Source organism: Bombus flavifrons, chromosome 2, assembly GCF_040668555.2.
Source record: "Bombus flavifrons isolate JBK064 chromosome 2, iyBomFlav1_principal, whole genome shotgun sequence".
Classification (NCBI taxonomy): domain Eukaryota; kingdom Metazoa; phylum Arthropoda; class Insecta; order Hymenoptera; family Apidae; genus Bombus; species Bombus flavifrons.
Window position 1 is genome coordinate 16414076 of NC_138443.1, and position 16088 is coordinate 16430163.

Below are 16088 nucleotides of genomic sequence, written 5' to 3' on the forward strand. Positions count from 1 at the left end.
CCCATATGTATCAGGTCGTCCGAAAAGTTTCTTTCGTTTTATAAAGAAACAATGGATGCATAACATTTCCCGTTTTATATTACTTTATCGAATTACATATGATCCATTTTGTTCTATCAAGATAAAGATCACAACGTTCGATAGATTAGGTTTCACGTTTATATATAGATGCATCGTTGTAAAAGACGTGTCTGTAAAAGAAAGACACTTTCCGGACAACCTAATATAAGCGATAATCGAATATCTTTATGAATATCCGGCAGAATACGAAAATTGCTATCGGAAAAATTGCACTTTAGGTGATCGATGTTTTGTAATATAATCATCGATCATAAACATAATTCTGGTACAATGTTAGTATATTTAGTATACTATTGATATTAAGATACATATTTTCACAAGTAACATAGTAGATATTCGGCTAAACCTATTAGTTCGTTGGCAACGATCGTTCCATAGGATGGTTGGTAATCGATAGAAACAGAGCCAGAGTGATTCTACGGCTCGAGATGAGGCGAAGATAAAAAATGACAAGATAGCGCCAAAGACTTGTTTTTTTTTAGAATAATCGAATTTCAAATTTGCCACATGTACGAGAATTTGACCGATTTTCGACTGGGCGAGAACGAACGATTCATCGACGCAAAGTTATTCCACATGCGAAAATAAGTGTAAATCCACTTTGTAATTATTATATCCACGTTTATGGTTATCCTAAATGTAACGAGTGTTACGAAATGTCCGTGAAATGAATTTTCAATACGAAGGAATACCTATCTATATTCTACTCTATAGAGTACAGTAAAAAATCAATAAAAATTCAAAAAACGGAAGAAAAGCATTGCGATGAGTTACCATTTTTCTATATTACCGATATTTATGCAAATATTCTGTTATCGCGTACCGTATAGCTCCGTTTGAGTCGCAAAATTGATACGTACACTCGAGCAAACTTTCTGATGATCGGCGTAACGAGGATAAAATCCAGGCCTGTTGATTTCGCAGCAGGCTACAACGCGGGGCCACGCAGGCAGAACGAGGAATTTCCTTGGCAACCGGGAATTCAGATTCGTCGTTACAAATGAGCCTGGCTATAATTAGTTAGATGGTATCGTGTGAGAAGGTGTGCTAGAACGCTGCCGGCGCGGCGCGGCCCGACGTACCGCGTGTACGCTCCGTGTAGATGGTTTGTCTAACGACGCGAAAAGGCAATAGCCTCGAACGAGCAAATCGACATCGCTGCGGAAACCTTGCCATTGAAACGTTTACCGCCGCCGCCTTCGCCTGTCTACTCTACTACGCATTCTACAGTGACGCCACGTTACGAAAACAGAGACGCTCTTTCAAGCTCGTGAATGAATCTAAAATAATCTTCAAGCGCTTGTGCAACTAAACAGGGTACAAAGGAATCGTGACAAAGAATTAAAGAAATGAAAAAAAAAAAAAAAATAGGTACGTGTTCGTTGATCTTCGTTATATCGTCGTATAATACGAAAAGCACCTACTCCGACTCCTAACGAAACGAATATTCGTAAATATGCAATTCAATCTCTAACGAAACGCAATTCCCAAATACGTAATTCTGAAATGATCATTTTTTATTGATCTCCTCGGATACCTCGAAAAATACGATAACTGGTAAAAATTGTAATATACGCGTATCGTCGAGAACATGGCAAATCGATGTTATTAAACCAGTTAGAAGACTTCTATATTTAGAACGTATACAATAGGAACAGTTCGTGATAGGAAGTGATCTTACGAAAAAAAAAGAAGGAAAAGGGAAAGAAAGAAATCGATAAGATACTATTCTCACATAGTTCCATGGGAAGTGTAAAGAAGAGACGGCAAACACGAGCAAGGTTACTTCCTCCGCATTCTCGAAAAACGCAGACTCGCGCTAATGAGCTCGTTACAGAAGCGGCATTAGGAGATGTCCGATCTCTTGTAAAACATCCCACGATCAGGACTTGATCAATGAAGTCCAATGTGCTTTGGCTGTAAAAAGTGGCCGAGGAAACGTTCATTCTTGCAATTATGGCAGCAAACGCGAATAACGTAGCAAACAGAGTTGCACGAGTATCGTTGCAAGAAACGCGTTATTTGCGTGGGACGAGTAACGTCGTGTATTGTAACCGAAGCTAACCATTTGACGTTAAAAATCATTCAACTGTGTAACGAATGGTATTATGCGAAATGATCAGTAAACGCTAACCTCGCCAAACCTGGTCAAATGACCGCTTCCAAAATTTTATTTAAGATTGTACATTCGTTGCCATTTTTTTCGTTCGTCTAACTTTACGTAAATTCTTACAGCATCTGATTAATCAATTTCTCAATTTTTGTCAATATAAGATAACGTGAATATAGCGTTTAAAATAGAAACGAGATAAAATGACGGTAGAACATGTCAAATAATATAAAATATACAGGGTGGTTGGTAACTGGTGGTACAAGCGGAAAGGGGGTGATTCTACGCGAAAAAGGAAGTCGAAAATATAGAATACAAATTTTTCGTTTGAGGCTTTGTTTTCCAGAAAATCGAGTTTGAATTTTTGCTCGGTACGCGTGCACTTTATCCGTCTCGTTATAACGGATCTCACTGTAAATCGTTGTCTCGATGGAAAAATTAAAAAAAAAAAGAAAAATTTTATTCTATATTTTCGACTTCTTTTTTCGCGTAGAATCACCCCCTTTCCGCTTGTACCACCAGTTACCAACCACCCTGTATATCGAGCTTCGGCGATCTGGATCACACGAAGATTCTGGGGGTAAGCGACGAGCTTCTTTGACTCTGTCCACAGTCCTCTTGTCAGAGAACTGTCCATCACCCTGTCTGCTACGTAGCCAGATCCTTCTAGAAAATCCTTATTATCGCTTTCCACGTGCCACGGGACAACGTGAGCTCGAGAGTCCTCGAGTCATCGGCCCCGTGTACGCGATCTTTCGCGGCGGGAAACAGGGAGCGTCGGGATCCTTGTCGGGATCCTTGTCGGGATCCCCGAAACTGCAACATCCGCGACTCTTTGTTAAAATCGCGGTAGTCCTTAAGACTGTCGCCGCTCAAAGCCGCTATCGAGCCAAAACTCTGATAACACGTTTATAGTTTAACACCATCGGTGATAGAGTATCCTTGGAAATAGATGGACCTCCTCTGCTCAACTGCTCCTCTATGGAGGAGTTGACGTTTTTGACAAACACAATCACAAACACAAAATTTTTGACAAATAATAATTTTAAAAGATCAAAATATTGGGTTGTTTTCGTTTTATGAAGAAATAATAGACGCACGATGTTTTTAGTTTTATATTATTTTGTCGAATTACGTAGGATCCATTTCGTTCCGTTGAGATAAACACCGCGACATTTTACAGACTTGCTTTCACGTTTGTATAAAGGTGCACTGTTGTAAAAAACACGTTTGCGAAAGAAGGACACTTTTCGGACAACCTAATATATTTATTCGATTAAATCACAATATATAAAAGGGAAACAGAAAAAGTATTTGTGTTAACAAATAAAAGAAGAAATGAAAAATGTCTGGTTTGTAAACTCCCAGACTGCAGTTGCAAATTTTTACCGGTGACGTGCTTAGTAATTGGCAAAGGCTAAATTGAGGATAGAAACGGTTAAAAATCCTATACTTGCACAGAAAACATCTGTGTTACAATTTTAAAGATATGTAGCTTTACCGAAAGATATTTCATTCGCTGTATATTTGTCCGCTGCACTGATCTAGTCTGCTAAATTCCAATTTGTATTAAAATATTATACGTATCAAGTTGTTACTTTCATAGCTTGTTATACCATACTCGTTGGCTAACTCTAACAACTACTTGTCGCTATTTATTCGATAGACGATAAACCAAAGCAGGAGGGAACGGTAGATGAAAGGAAAGACGATTAAAAATGAAATTAACACGTGGTTATTTACGCGAGAAGCATCAGTCATGTCGTCGGTTAAACGCCTAAACACGATATAATCGTGTATCTTACGAATCGTTAAGTAAAACGCACCATCAAACGAGCCTTTATTCCGGCAGATTTAATCGGCAACAACTCTTTTAATTGCAATCACAGCTCTTTTGGAACGATGATGAATCGCGCATATACATACTGCGTGAGTCATTCGTGTAAACACACGCCTCCAAACGAGATCACTCATTTTTCACGAGCGTTGAAAAATTTACGAGGGCACGCGTTCTACCGTGAACCGGAACGAAACACCAGTGTGAAAATACAAGTTGAGTTATAACGCATTCTTCCTTAACAACTTTTTAGTAGAAAATCAGAAGATCGGAACAAAATTTACATAACGAATCTCAAGTTTTGCGCTATATAAATCTTATAACATCGTATGCTAACTTATCGAAAATATCAAATCTAATATTTAATACGAATTAATAAAATCATCGACAGATACGTGTACGATCCACGTTTGTCGAATGAGAGAATATAGAAACTACCGCAAACTCGTAGCAAAATTGTACAAACATATATGTAACATATATATGTATATCATATACATATCATACACACATATGTATAACATATATGTATATAAAATTGAATAAAAGATATGTACGTTATAAATTTCTAGCGAAAAGAAGACAATTTATCCAGAAATATTTAACGAGAAATAAATTCTAAATTTTCCGATATATACCACTTATTCCGTACGATTGTTAAATTACCATTGCAATAGCACGACAAATTTATCGACCAACCAAAAACTTTTTCCATTAGACGTTCTATTGTACATAGTACCAGGTATTCCTTCTGAGTCTCGCATCCTGCCGGTTGTAAATGACTTTTAAGAAGGACAAGACAGGTGCGTGTACCTTCGCACGCCTTAATATATCAACTATACTATAGTATACACTCGGGGTCTCTCACGGATCGGTTATTCCGCATTTGTACACCCACGCGCGTCGCGGATGTAACTAATCGCATTCCACGATTAGAAAATCCGGGCGTGTCCTCGACAGCGCGATGCACATGTTCCGATAAACTCTGGTATTTCGCGGGCATGTTCTATGCGTTTCCGCTCTGGCCAGAGGACGGAATACGATCGTAACAAGATGCTACACGTTGAACTCCGGTTCTTTTTCCAAAAATCCGGGTCGTTGTTTTAGTTTCCTGCACGCTATGGGTTGCTGTCGACTGGTGCGCGACGAAATGTAGCGTAACGCGTTCGCGAGAGATGTTCTTTAAACAAACAAATATTCGCTTGTGTCGATAGAAATCCTGCTGATTACGATGTTAGTTCTTTGCTTCGTCAATTTGTTTATAGCGTACAAAGATTGATACTATTAAGATATCTGTACGATATATACAGATACGCATAACGCGGGCAATCGATTAGAAGACGATCCTACATGCGAAAACAAGTCGAAAACGTAGAATAAAAATTTGTATCTTATGAATTGAGAGTTAACATTAATATAATACTCAGACAATTTTCATCTCTTCCGTCATGCTACTCTTTCCAACGCATTCAAGCAAAGTTTCACTGTTACTGTAAATTTCTTTCCCCTGGTGTTATTATAATAATTTTTGAACGAAGCATTTGAAAGTCTACGCGTATTTCTGTACCATCGCTACTTCGTTTTTAACGGTAAAAAATTTGTACGAAAACTTAACAAGCACCCTGCGCGCATCATAAATAATTCAAACGCATGGATTAATAATATTCGTAAAATCGATCAGAAATACATACGTGAAATCTATCGTTTCTCCGATATAAAATGCAAATATAAAGGAAATGCATCGTATTCGAGACCGAGAAAAATTATAATATCGTTTTGGAATCTGTACGAGCTACCAGCGTCAACGTTATCGTTTCTCATCGGAAGATAATACGGGAAAGTTGCGTGGAAAATAATAATAACTCGGAATTACGCAGGTATAACGGAACAAGAAGAAAACGGTTATACACATATATCGCGTGCTGAATATGCAGCATTGTCGCCATGAATTATTCGCCTCTGTTTACTCGTTTATTAATTTAACTCGGTTGAACCACTCACCTCAACGACGAAGTAAAGAGGATCACCAGGAAGGACTTGAACGGCGAGGTAGCGGCTGGCGGACACCAGGGGTTGAAGGCAGGACCGCGCAGCCGTGACACCGCTACCACGCATGCTGCATGCTTCATTTCGTCGCCGCTACGCCCAGCGTCCTCACTGTAATCATATCAGTAAAAAAAGAAAGATAGCTGGTTTCACGTAGTTGTTTGTATCGCAAGCCAGCATCGAATAATTTCTAAACGCGTACTTTTAACCCTCCGCCACGGAGCCTGCGACGAGGTATAACGTACCCTAGCGATTCTGAAATAAAAGTACATATTATCGCTTTCTTGTTAAATATGTTTACAATTAGCGTTACGATATCTTTCTCCTGCGTTGCGCTTCTGTTTCGGCAAGCGTAAGCTACCGGTGTACTAAATGCAGGATATACGTCACATTGCTTGTTTTTCGTACGAAAGTCACAGGAGGAAGACACAGGAGATGAACACGCTTTTGTTGATTTTCGAATTTTTATTTATTCTAATTTACTTTGTGATTATAATGATTTTACATGAGATAGCGTAACTGAGAACGAAAGCAACTTGCTAGATTCGAAGATGCATCTGTTAAAAATAACCGATAAGTTGACAACAAGTTTTGTAGAAGCCAAACGTACGATTATTGTTAAGAGAAAATGCGCTTTGATATCCTCGATATTTTACTATTACGATGAAAAATATTTTCTATATTTTGAAAGATGTGAAAGAACACGTGTCCAGGCAAGAAATTTAATATTACGCTAAAAAATTATAAGTACAGTACATAATATAATTAGCGAGTATCAATGTCGCGATTAAATCAATTAACAAATCATTCTGAAAGCCCCTGCAAGTTACAAACGACATCGTCGTATAAGCAAATGTCACATTGCCCGCACATCCTTTTTCAAGGTAGCACGAAAACCTCGCATTATCCGTATATTTAAAAAGACATCAAACCGAAATATCATGCAAAAAAACCAGCGGCGATATCAACAAACCATACGAAATAAAAAATCGATTAAGTAGCCAGGTAGCGTCACCGATTACCAAACAGATCTTCCGTAACGTTCTTCGAAAATAGAGAAGACGACTACCGGGATTACTTGACGTCAGGCTATTAGAGCAAAGAATCACGTGGCAACGAAGATAACAATGTACGAAAGAGCCGAAGGGATATGCAAATGGAAACGGTAACCGGTCGCACAAATCACAGTGGCATTTCCAGAGATTCCAGCCGGTAGAAACGACAGAAAGAAGAAGAAGAAGAAGAAGAGGAAGAAGAGGAGGAGAAGGAGGAGGAGGAGTAGGATGAAGAAGAAGAAAAAGAAAAGGCAGAGAAAGAAGAGGAAGAGGAAGAAGAAAAAAGAAAAGAGAAAAGACGAAGGAGAAAAAGAAAAAGAGCGAAGCCTCCGCATACGGTGCACAATACGTGTGCTGCATCCCTTTTTGGATGTTGGTCCACGGTAAATCACAAAATCGCTCCCGGCATTACCCTATTTTCATCTCCGTGGAACAAGAGGCAAGTCGCATGGATGGAGAGCCGAGAAACGGATGGTCTCGCTCGCGCCGCTCATAAATCGGCCGGACAATAAGTCGTGCAAAAAAATGCCACGCGGAGTGCATCAGATCTACCGTGGAATTTCAAGCCCTCTGGAACCGATTAATTGTTTCGATTTCCACGGAACCTCTCCTCGAGAGCATTCCATTGCGTTTATGTATTTCATATTTTATATATGTATTTTATATTTATATATGCGAAGCTTAACGAAACGTTATTACATTTTTCATTTGTTATTACTTTTCCATAACTTTGTATCTTTTTGCTATCGTCGAAGTATGCGGTTTTGCTTGTTGATAATTCTAGCTGATCGTTACGCGTTTATTTATAAAACAGGTGATACGCAAAAACGCGAGAAATATATGATATTAATTAAGATTTAAAGACGCATCGATTGTGAGATTACTAGCAACGCTATGGGAAGTCGGGTGTGGCGTGGTATTGTTACGCGTTATACCGTTCAATGGAATATAGCCTTGTTCGAGTACCAAGTAAAAAAAACAAATGGAAGGAATTAATAAAAACGAAGTTATCAAACTTCAAAGAAAGAAGGAGTAATGTTGCAATAATTTCCTTGCAACGAATATTTAAACATATCCTGCTGGAAGAATCGCAATTCCAATTTCCGCCTTGGAATAGGTTTCTTCGCGAATTCCCCAAAGACTTATCGATCCTCGAACAAGAGGAACAACAGAAAGGAGAATCAGCTTTATAAATAATTTCCGTGTAATCTTCTTACAACGAACGTTTAAAAGCATCCCGACAAAAAGATTGCAATTTAAATTTCCATATTTCAACAGATTCTTCACGATCCCTCTTAAAGACACAATTTGCAACATTGTTCCAGCTACCCTATTATTATATATACTAAGCCCGCGTCTCGAAACGGTTTTTCTTCTCCCCTCCTCGGCTTGGTTATTTTGGAGTCGTCCCATGATTCGACCAAGTCGCCACGGTAATCGACGAAATTGACTAATGGACGATCCGCGAGAGAGCAGAAAGGAGGAGAAACCATCTACCCGCGGAGGGATGATCGATGGGATCCATTACCGAGAGACGCGTGCAATCCGCCCACACCCCGAGGAGCCTCCACGTTCTGTCCCTTTTCCTCGATCCTCTACCCTTCCCTCCCCCTCCCGCCATAACCCACCACCCTCTTCTCATGGTCCGTTCTTTTCCTCGTACATACATACATATATGTACTCGTAGCCAGAGTTGTCTATTTCTCTTTCTCAGGTGCCTCTCGGTTTGCAGCACGTTGATGCATTTACTCGCTTACCGGTATAACTGCCGCGCCATTATAAAAGCCGGTCTCTCCTTCTCCCTTTGCCTCTCCCTCTGCCTCTCCCTCTTGCCGCCCTCTCCCTATCCCCGTTCCAAACTCCTTTTTCTCTCTTACCCTTCTCTACCATCCCTCTTTTTCTCTGTCTCGTATCCTTGTTGCTCTCTCGGCCGTTCTTGGACCCCGATAGCCAATGCATTTCGCAGCCGTTCAACCTGCGTCCCTGTTGCATTCTCCTCGCGATCACCGACCCCGTGTACCGACTTCGAAGGAAAATCACGGAGAGTCAATTTTTGCGCGTCAGGCCTACGGATCTCTGGATGCTCGATGCTCGATGCTCGATGCTCGAGAAGAGGCTTCGAGTTGCGGATAGGGGATGAACCGAGTTTCTTGCGAGTCGTGATTCATGGCTGTGGTGAAATGGGTGTGGGGTAATATTCTAACGTCCAAGTGTCGGATCTCGAGAGGAGAAAAGGTGGAAATTCGAGTTATCTCGTACGAGAGCACGTGCTTTTATGGAACGATTTTTCGCTGCTGGTCATAGCATGTTTGTACGTACAATGTTGTCGAATCTTGCCGAATTATTTAATGTATGCGAATTTATAAACCTATGATGGATGTTCAATTTTTATATTTGCAAACTTTCTCCTCTTATAACGTTCTCCATATTTCTACGTGTCGTTTTCTCGACGAGATTATCTACGTAAGAATGTTGGTATGGAGAAACAAGAAGATACAAACGTGTTTTAGGTAATTTGGACAAGTTGCACTTTTGAAAGGATTAGAGGCAGAGAAACAGTTTGTAAGGAACACCAAGATGGCATCGAATCAAGCACGATATGATATTAATTCTACGTTTACCTATCTATGCATTTAATATCTCCATACTTTCCGCTGCACTGATCGATATAACGCTTCACTTTCTAAAAATCAATATGATGTTTTTTGTAATACGTTACTAATTACGCAAGCGTCGCGGTGGCCGGATCGAAAAGACTATCCCAATCCTAATACATCGATGATAGTCATTTTTAATCGAGTTATAACAGACATTTCTTACGGGCTCGCATAGTTGTGCACGATGCTTTAAGCTCGTCCAACCCTCGTTTATATGTACTAACACTAACGCGTACGCTGTTACGAAGACAAAATTACAAGCAAAATTCGTCGTAGCGATATCGACAGTTTCTCGCGAATATGAATATTTCTCGCGTGCAGGAAAAGATGATTCAGAATGTCGAGCTACGCTAATATATTCATATTGATTTATCATGGTAATTAAAATTCATCCTCCTTTATCCTGAGAACTAACTATAATATACATACACGCGCTAGTAACATGCAAAAATGCAAAACAACAACTTAAAGATTGCAAAGATTCTTGCTTCTGGAATAATTATGTTTTCGTATATCTTTTAAAAACAATTGAACGAATCGATGAATCGCGTCACATGAAAGCTAATCTAATATTAAAATTGTTACTATCGAAAATTTGCCGAACTGCCTTCGTATACCGGCAAATGTCGCAAGATACTTGCGTTATAACGAAGCAAACGCGAAGCAAAGAAAGAACGGAGGCAAAGGTGGCGACTATCCAAACCATAAGATTCTTCCATTCGAAATGACATCCTATAACGAATGCCATACGCGTTACGAGTCTTTTATTACCGCCACGTCAAACGATCTAGGATGTTTTACAAGCGACACCGGCGATCTTTGTGCCGGTACCGATCTCCGGCAATTAACTCGTCGTCAGACATCGGTATGCAGATCTCGATCGCATCGAAGAACGTACTCGAATGGCGGGTGGATACCTTTTTCCCTGATTGCCAGCGTGACCACTCATGGCGAATTTGAAAACAGGGCAAAGGATCGCACGGATCGGCAGGGATGAAAGTGGAGATCGACGGAGCATGCGCACACGCACAGAGAGACCGATATCCACGACGGGAGCGCCGCGCCGCCGGCGCGGCGACTGGTTTTATCGTTCGGCGAAGTGCGACGTGCATGCACGTAGGAGGCGGTATATAAACAATGTGAACTACATTCCACCGGCATGAGTAACCGTGTTTTGCGCACTCTCGCCACTTCTCGTCCTTTTCAGCGCGTACACATCTAATTACCTAGCAACCTACCTATCCGAGGGTACAGAGAACAAGCGTCGGATATTCTTCTGAATAGCGACGAAGATAAAGTTGATGGATATTATTGGAAGATTTTAAAATCTTGTCTTCGTTATGGTATTAAAAATGATGCGACAGATATACAGCGAGGAGATATTACTCTGTTCTAAATGGCGAATTCAGAAACGGCAACGCCGTTAATAGAATTCAGTATTCTCGTTATATCTTTTTTAAGGAAGCAATATCATTTCCTGTTATTATGCGGCGACAGATAAATCTGTTGATAATATTCTTTTAAAGGCGTTACGAGTCGAAGCAGAATACGCGTAAATGTACGCGCTCTCGATGCAATTACTTTTAATCTATCGAAGTTATTTTTAGAGATCTGAATTGGAAAGTCTGTTAGGAAAAATGACTGGAAATTGGGGTAATTTGGAGCGAACCGTGTTTGCCAATGTATAAATACTGAATTTATATCGTAGCCGGCGCCCGTGAAATGTGCAGAATTTCACGAATTTCCGGTTAGGCGAGTGAGAGTGAATGTGTCAATCCGGACCGAAGTCGTATGCTGATTGCGACGTAGTCGACTCGAGAGAGTTCTATTCTATAATATAACGAAGTATAATTATTTCAAGTGGTTTTCGCTGATTCGTGAATGTAATATAAAGCTGAATTTCTTTAAATAAACAAATCTATACACTTTTTACGCCGTTTCGCTACAGACTGATCCTTCATACTTGTCTATTTTGTCTACTTATTTCAAGCCGAACTTTTAAAATATATAAATCTGTGCGCTTCGTGTCTCATTTTGTAACAAACTAATTTTTATGAAAAATATCATTCCACCTACGTATCGTAATTTATATCGGCGTTAAAAGTCACGATATTCCTATACTTCTCCCTCTCTGTCTATCTTTTAACATACGTTTTTAACATCTACTCTATTAAATATCGCATTCTTTCAAAATCCGACACGCACGCGCAATTTTCAAGCGCGTTCGTAACACATTGAATCTCGATATTTCAGTGATCTCCAAATAACACGTTGCAGGAAATAATCACCAACCAGCAATAACAGTCTCGTATTATCGAGGTGATTAGCCGATCGATCGTTTCCTTCGATTCGTTGCGTAGCTTCCCGGCAGCGTCTTTTAGCTAGCAGACCGTTACCCGGCATTTAGCAACGATTCATTACGATCGCATCTCAATACGGCCGTGTATACGGGTACATACAATTTTATCCAGACCTAATTGTATACTAATGAAAACATAACATCGTAATTTGCGTTCAACGCGTCGCTGGCATAAGATTATTTAAGCTACTGTAAACTCTATAACATAGTCTATATCGACGAACAATTGTTCGCAGACAGGTGTTCGTGGTCAATGTGCGTACGTAGATACATTGTTGTACATTAGCTGACGATATCGTTGCCTGATGTCGACGAACAACGTACGTAGATTGTCTATGGACAATTATCTGTGACTCCGTCAGTGTGAACTAGGCTTAATTCATCATCTTCTTTCCATTTCTTTCTTTGTTTTGCGTAGCAATCTTAAATCCATTTCACGCGAGATACATATGTACTTTCTAAACTTTCTTGTACATGGTAGGTTAAGGCTAAGAGCAAGGAACTTTAAATACGCGTAACTTTCGAACCAATGCAACTCTAGACTCAAGACTGTTATATTTCGTCTGTATTCATCGAGTGATACATATGTCGGGTTTTCGTTCGAATTTAGGACGCGTAACAATTCTTCGTTTGAATCAGTCATCGTTTTATACAACAGAGATTATATTTACAGGTACGAAAAATGACTTTTACAAAGTTTAACGAACAACCGTGGTGTTTAGACACGCAAGATGCAATTGATAATGTTCTTGGGTTCGATAACGAATCCACTTTTACTTTTCCACGAATACTTTTAAGCACAAAATACGATCGCTGGAACGCTCGGTATAAACTGCTCGATGTGTAACTTTCCAAGGCGATCGCACGAATAACAGACTGATGAAAATTGTCCTCTCTTTACAATTGCGTTCGTTTGTTAAATACTCGTTAGAAGCATCGAGAAAGTTCCAATCGCCGTTGCTGGGCAGTTTCTACCTGGAGTTTGATTATTAATACAACGTGTGTCCCATTATGTTGGCACCTCCGAGGTAAAATCACACGTGGCTAGGCCCATTCTTCAGGCCGTATGCCGCCACAACCACATTTCTAGGGAGAACCATACAACCACTTCACACCTCCGTCAGGCAAAACGTTCATCCCGTGACCGTGGCTACGTTCGGCGACCAGTTGTGTCGCCTCGAGCCCAATTTCGCTATCACAAATCTCGAACAATTACAATCAGATTGAATGACAACAATTGCTTAATTACGGCTATGATAGAATCTAGGCTAAATTTCAAAGGAAAAGCTCCGGTTTCCTTTCATCTCCGACATATACAGGGTGGTTGGTAACTGGTGGTACAAGCGGAAAAAGAAGTCGAAAATATAGAATAAAAAATTTCTTTTTTTAATTTTTCCATCGAGACAATGATCTACAGTGAGATCCGTTATAACGAGACGTGATAAAGTGCACGCGTACCGAGCGAAAATTCAAAGTCGATTTTCTCGAAAACAAAGCCTCAAACGAAAAATGTTTATTCTATATTTTCGACTTCTTTTTTCGCGTAGAATCACCCCCTTTCCGCTTGTACCACCAGTTACCAACCACCCTGTATATATGATAGTAATCAGAAAATGGAAAAAAGAAGTTTATAAAACAGTGGTGGCCCGAGTCGAAGTTTCACCCAATAGTTTACTAATTAATAGTATATTAGAATTGACTAGTTACGAGGTACAGGTTACAGACTTGTTTGTGACAATCTTACAATCTTACGTCGAATAGGATAATCAGCGTTCAATACGTACAATTTACGTCAACGTTTCATTTGGTTTATTATCAAACTTGTTATTATAATACCTACACTAGAATTCATGAATAAATACTAACGACATGTAATTAGCATCTTGTAAACATATAAACTTGCCAAATTACAAGTCAACTGATTATCCCGTTTCGCGTGAGACTGTAACATTCTAAAGTAGAAATATATGATCCGTGTCAATTTCTAACTTGTCGTTTGCTAACGTTATTTATTAATAGGTAAATCGATAAGTTACAAGTTGTACGTTGTAAATCTCCGTTCTACGATTTCATAATTTCCCGTCAAATAAGGTAATTAGATAATATATATAACTTGTAAAATTTTATTTATTTCGTTACCAAACTCGTTAAAGTCGCGCAATGATGTTTTTCAACGCTGCTTTTTAACTTGTAACTTGTGATTTGCGATTTGTAACGTCTCGCCAATACATAGACAGTGTTAATTTCAACTGTACGAAATGGCTCAATATTTTCTAACGTATCTAGATTCGGATAAATAAAGTTCTACATATGGTACATTAAAATGCACGAGAAACTCGCTTATCTATATCGAGATGGGTCTAGTCTAACGAATGATTTAATTTAAAAGCATTTAGCGATATCGTTGTTAGCGTCTGAAGAACGAGAACCAGTACATCTCTTATGTCATTCGAAACTCTATAAGCTAGATAATTACACGTACGTTACGAGAGGAATGTGGCTTTCCCAACTTCTCCTCTTCCTGCTTCTACACGTTCATCTTTCGCTGTCTTTGTAAAACGAAGCTATCGAGCAACACAACGAGAGATAAACACGAAACGGACAGGAAAACGATCGAAAGTAGTCGTCCACTCGAACGTTGATCGTTAATTCAAACAGTGTTGTTTAATCAGCTTAGAAAGTTGCTCGCGCTCTACTTTAATACTTTGCTATACACGCGCGCGCTTTGCTCATCTTTTTCTAAATTCTTTTTGTCTCATAACGATAACGCATAGGTGGAGGACAAAATAGCGTAAAGGACTTGCCGTGGAGAGCATTAACGAACACATACATGCTGTTAGGATTAGGCCATGGTTACAATGGATTAGCTCAGGTACGGTGTTTTTGATGAACTAACATTCTAATGGATGACGCCAAAACAATGAAGTATACAAGATTCTTATGAGAATAAGTACTTACGTTGCATGCATTTCTTTCTTCACGTGTTTCATTCGTCGAAGCACGCATCCACTGAAACCATAGCCTTACTCATTACCTGTGATGCACCAACAGTATTATTTACAACATTTTCAATATCGTTCATGCTACAATAATGATATATGTAGAGTATGTGGAGGGCATTTAACTATAAGAGTATCAAAGTGTTGGTATAATCTCGTTTAATACGTTTAATACCAGTTCCGTATATGTCTTTTCCATCTTTTCCTTAAAACAAAAGTTGCTATTATTTTAAACGTAAAGAAACATTCGCGTACGTTCTTGAAGCAACAACCCAATAATCATATCCATTGATAAAAATAATAATTTTCCCACTTTTCGTTAACGAGTCGCTTTCACTTAATCGATCTACCTAATGTTACAAATAATTTTATTTTAGAGTTTAAGATAAACGTTATCTGGCATAGTAGATGAGACACGTAAAATTCAGCCAGCAGTCAATCCGTTAAAAGATGCATCGACTGTATTCGTCCTACGCGCTTCCGTCTTTCTTCCCTCGCCATCTCTCTCTCTCTCTCTCTATCTCTCTCTCGTTCTCCTTCCACCCACGGCTCGATGAATGCATCATGCGTGCATGCAGTTCGCCGCGCATTCCAGTAAAGTCCCTGATCTCCTGCCCTTGCGGTTTAGCATTCTCGTTAAGTCGCGCTGGAATGCTTCTCTTACGTATTTGCGAATAAATCGACGGTTTTATGAATAAATCTCAACGGCAAATTGCAGCGGCTACGGCAACGACGGATGATTAGATCGTAATCGATTCGATCCGTGGAACAACCTGTTCTTAATTGCAAAATAATTTCTACTTAGCGACGGCTTGATACGGAAAATTTATTATTGTCGTGACAGGAATCGCGGCTACGGATTGCCCCGTTCCAACCGCAGGTAGATCCGCGACACTGAAGCCTCTGACGCGACAAAGAATGCGCGCGAGAAACGCACACCGTCG

General features: G+C 39.7%; 1 protein-coding gene across 8 annotated transcripts in view; it reads right to left on the reverse strand.

Annotated features, from left to right (window-relative positions):
• LOC138189748 (protein expanded) overlaps window positions 1-16088 on the reverse strand; it is a 125037-nt gene that overhangs the window by 54470 nt on the left and 54479 nt on the right. For 5 of the 8 annotated variants that reach the window (XM_069131890.1, XM_069131884.1, XM_069131888.1 and 2 more), the window contains exon 3: window positions 6030-6185. The exons of 1 other annotated variant lie outside the window; for it this stretch is intronic. In XM_069131890.1, coding sequence (XP_068987991.1) covers window positions 6030-6143 — 114 coding nt within the window. In that variant the 5' untranslated portion in view covers window positions 6144-6185. Of the gene's footprint in view, window positions 1-6029; window positions 6186-15103; window positions 15180-16088 lie in introns of all 8 variants that reach the window. 2 more of the 8 variants (XM_069131885.1, XM_069131886.1) reach the window with 2 other exon arrangements.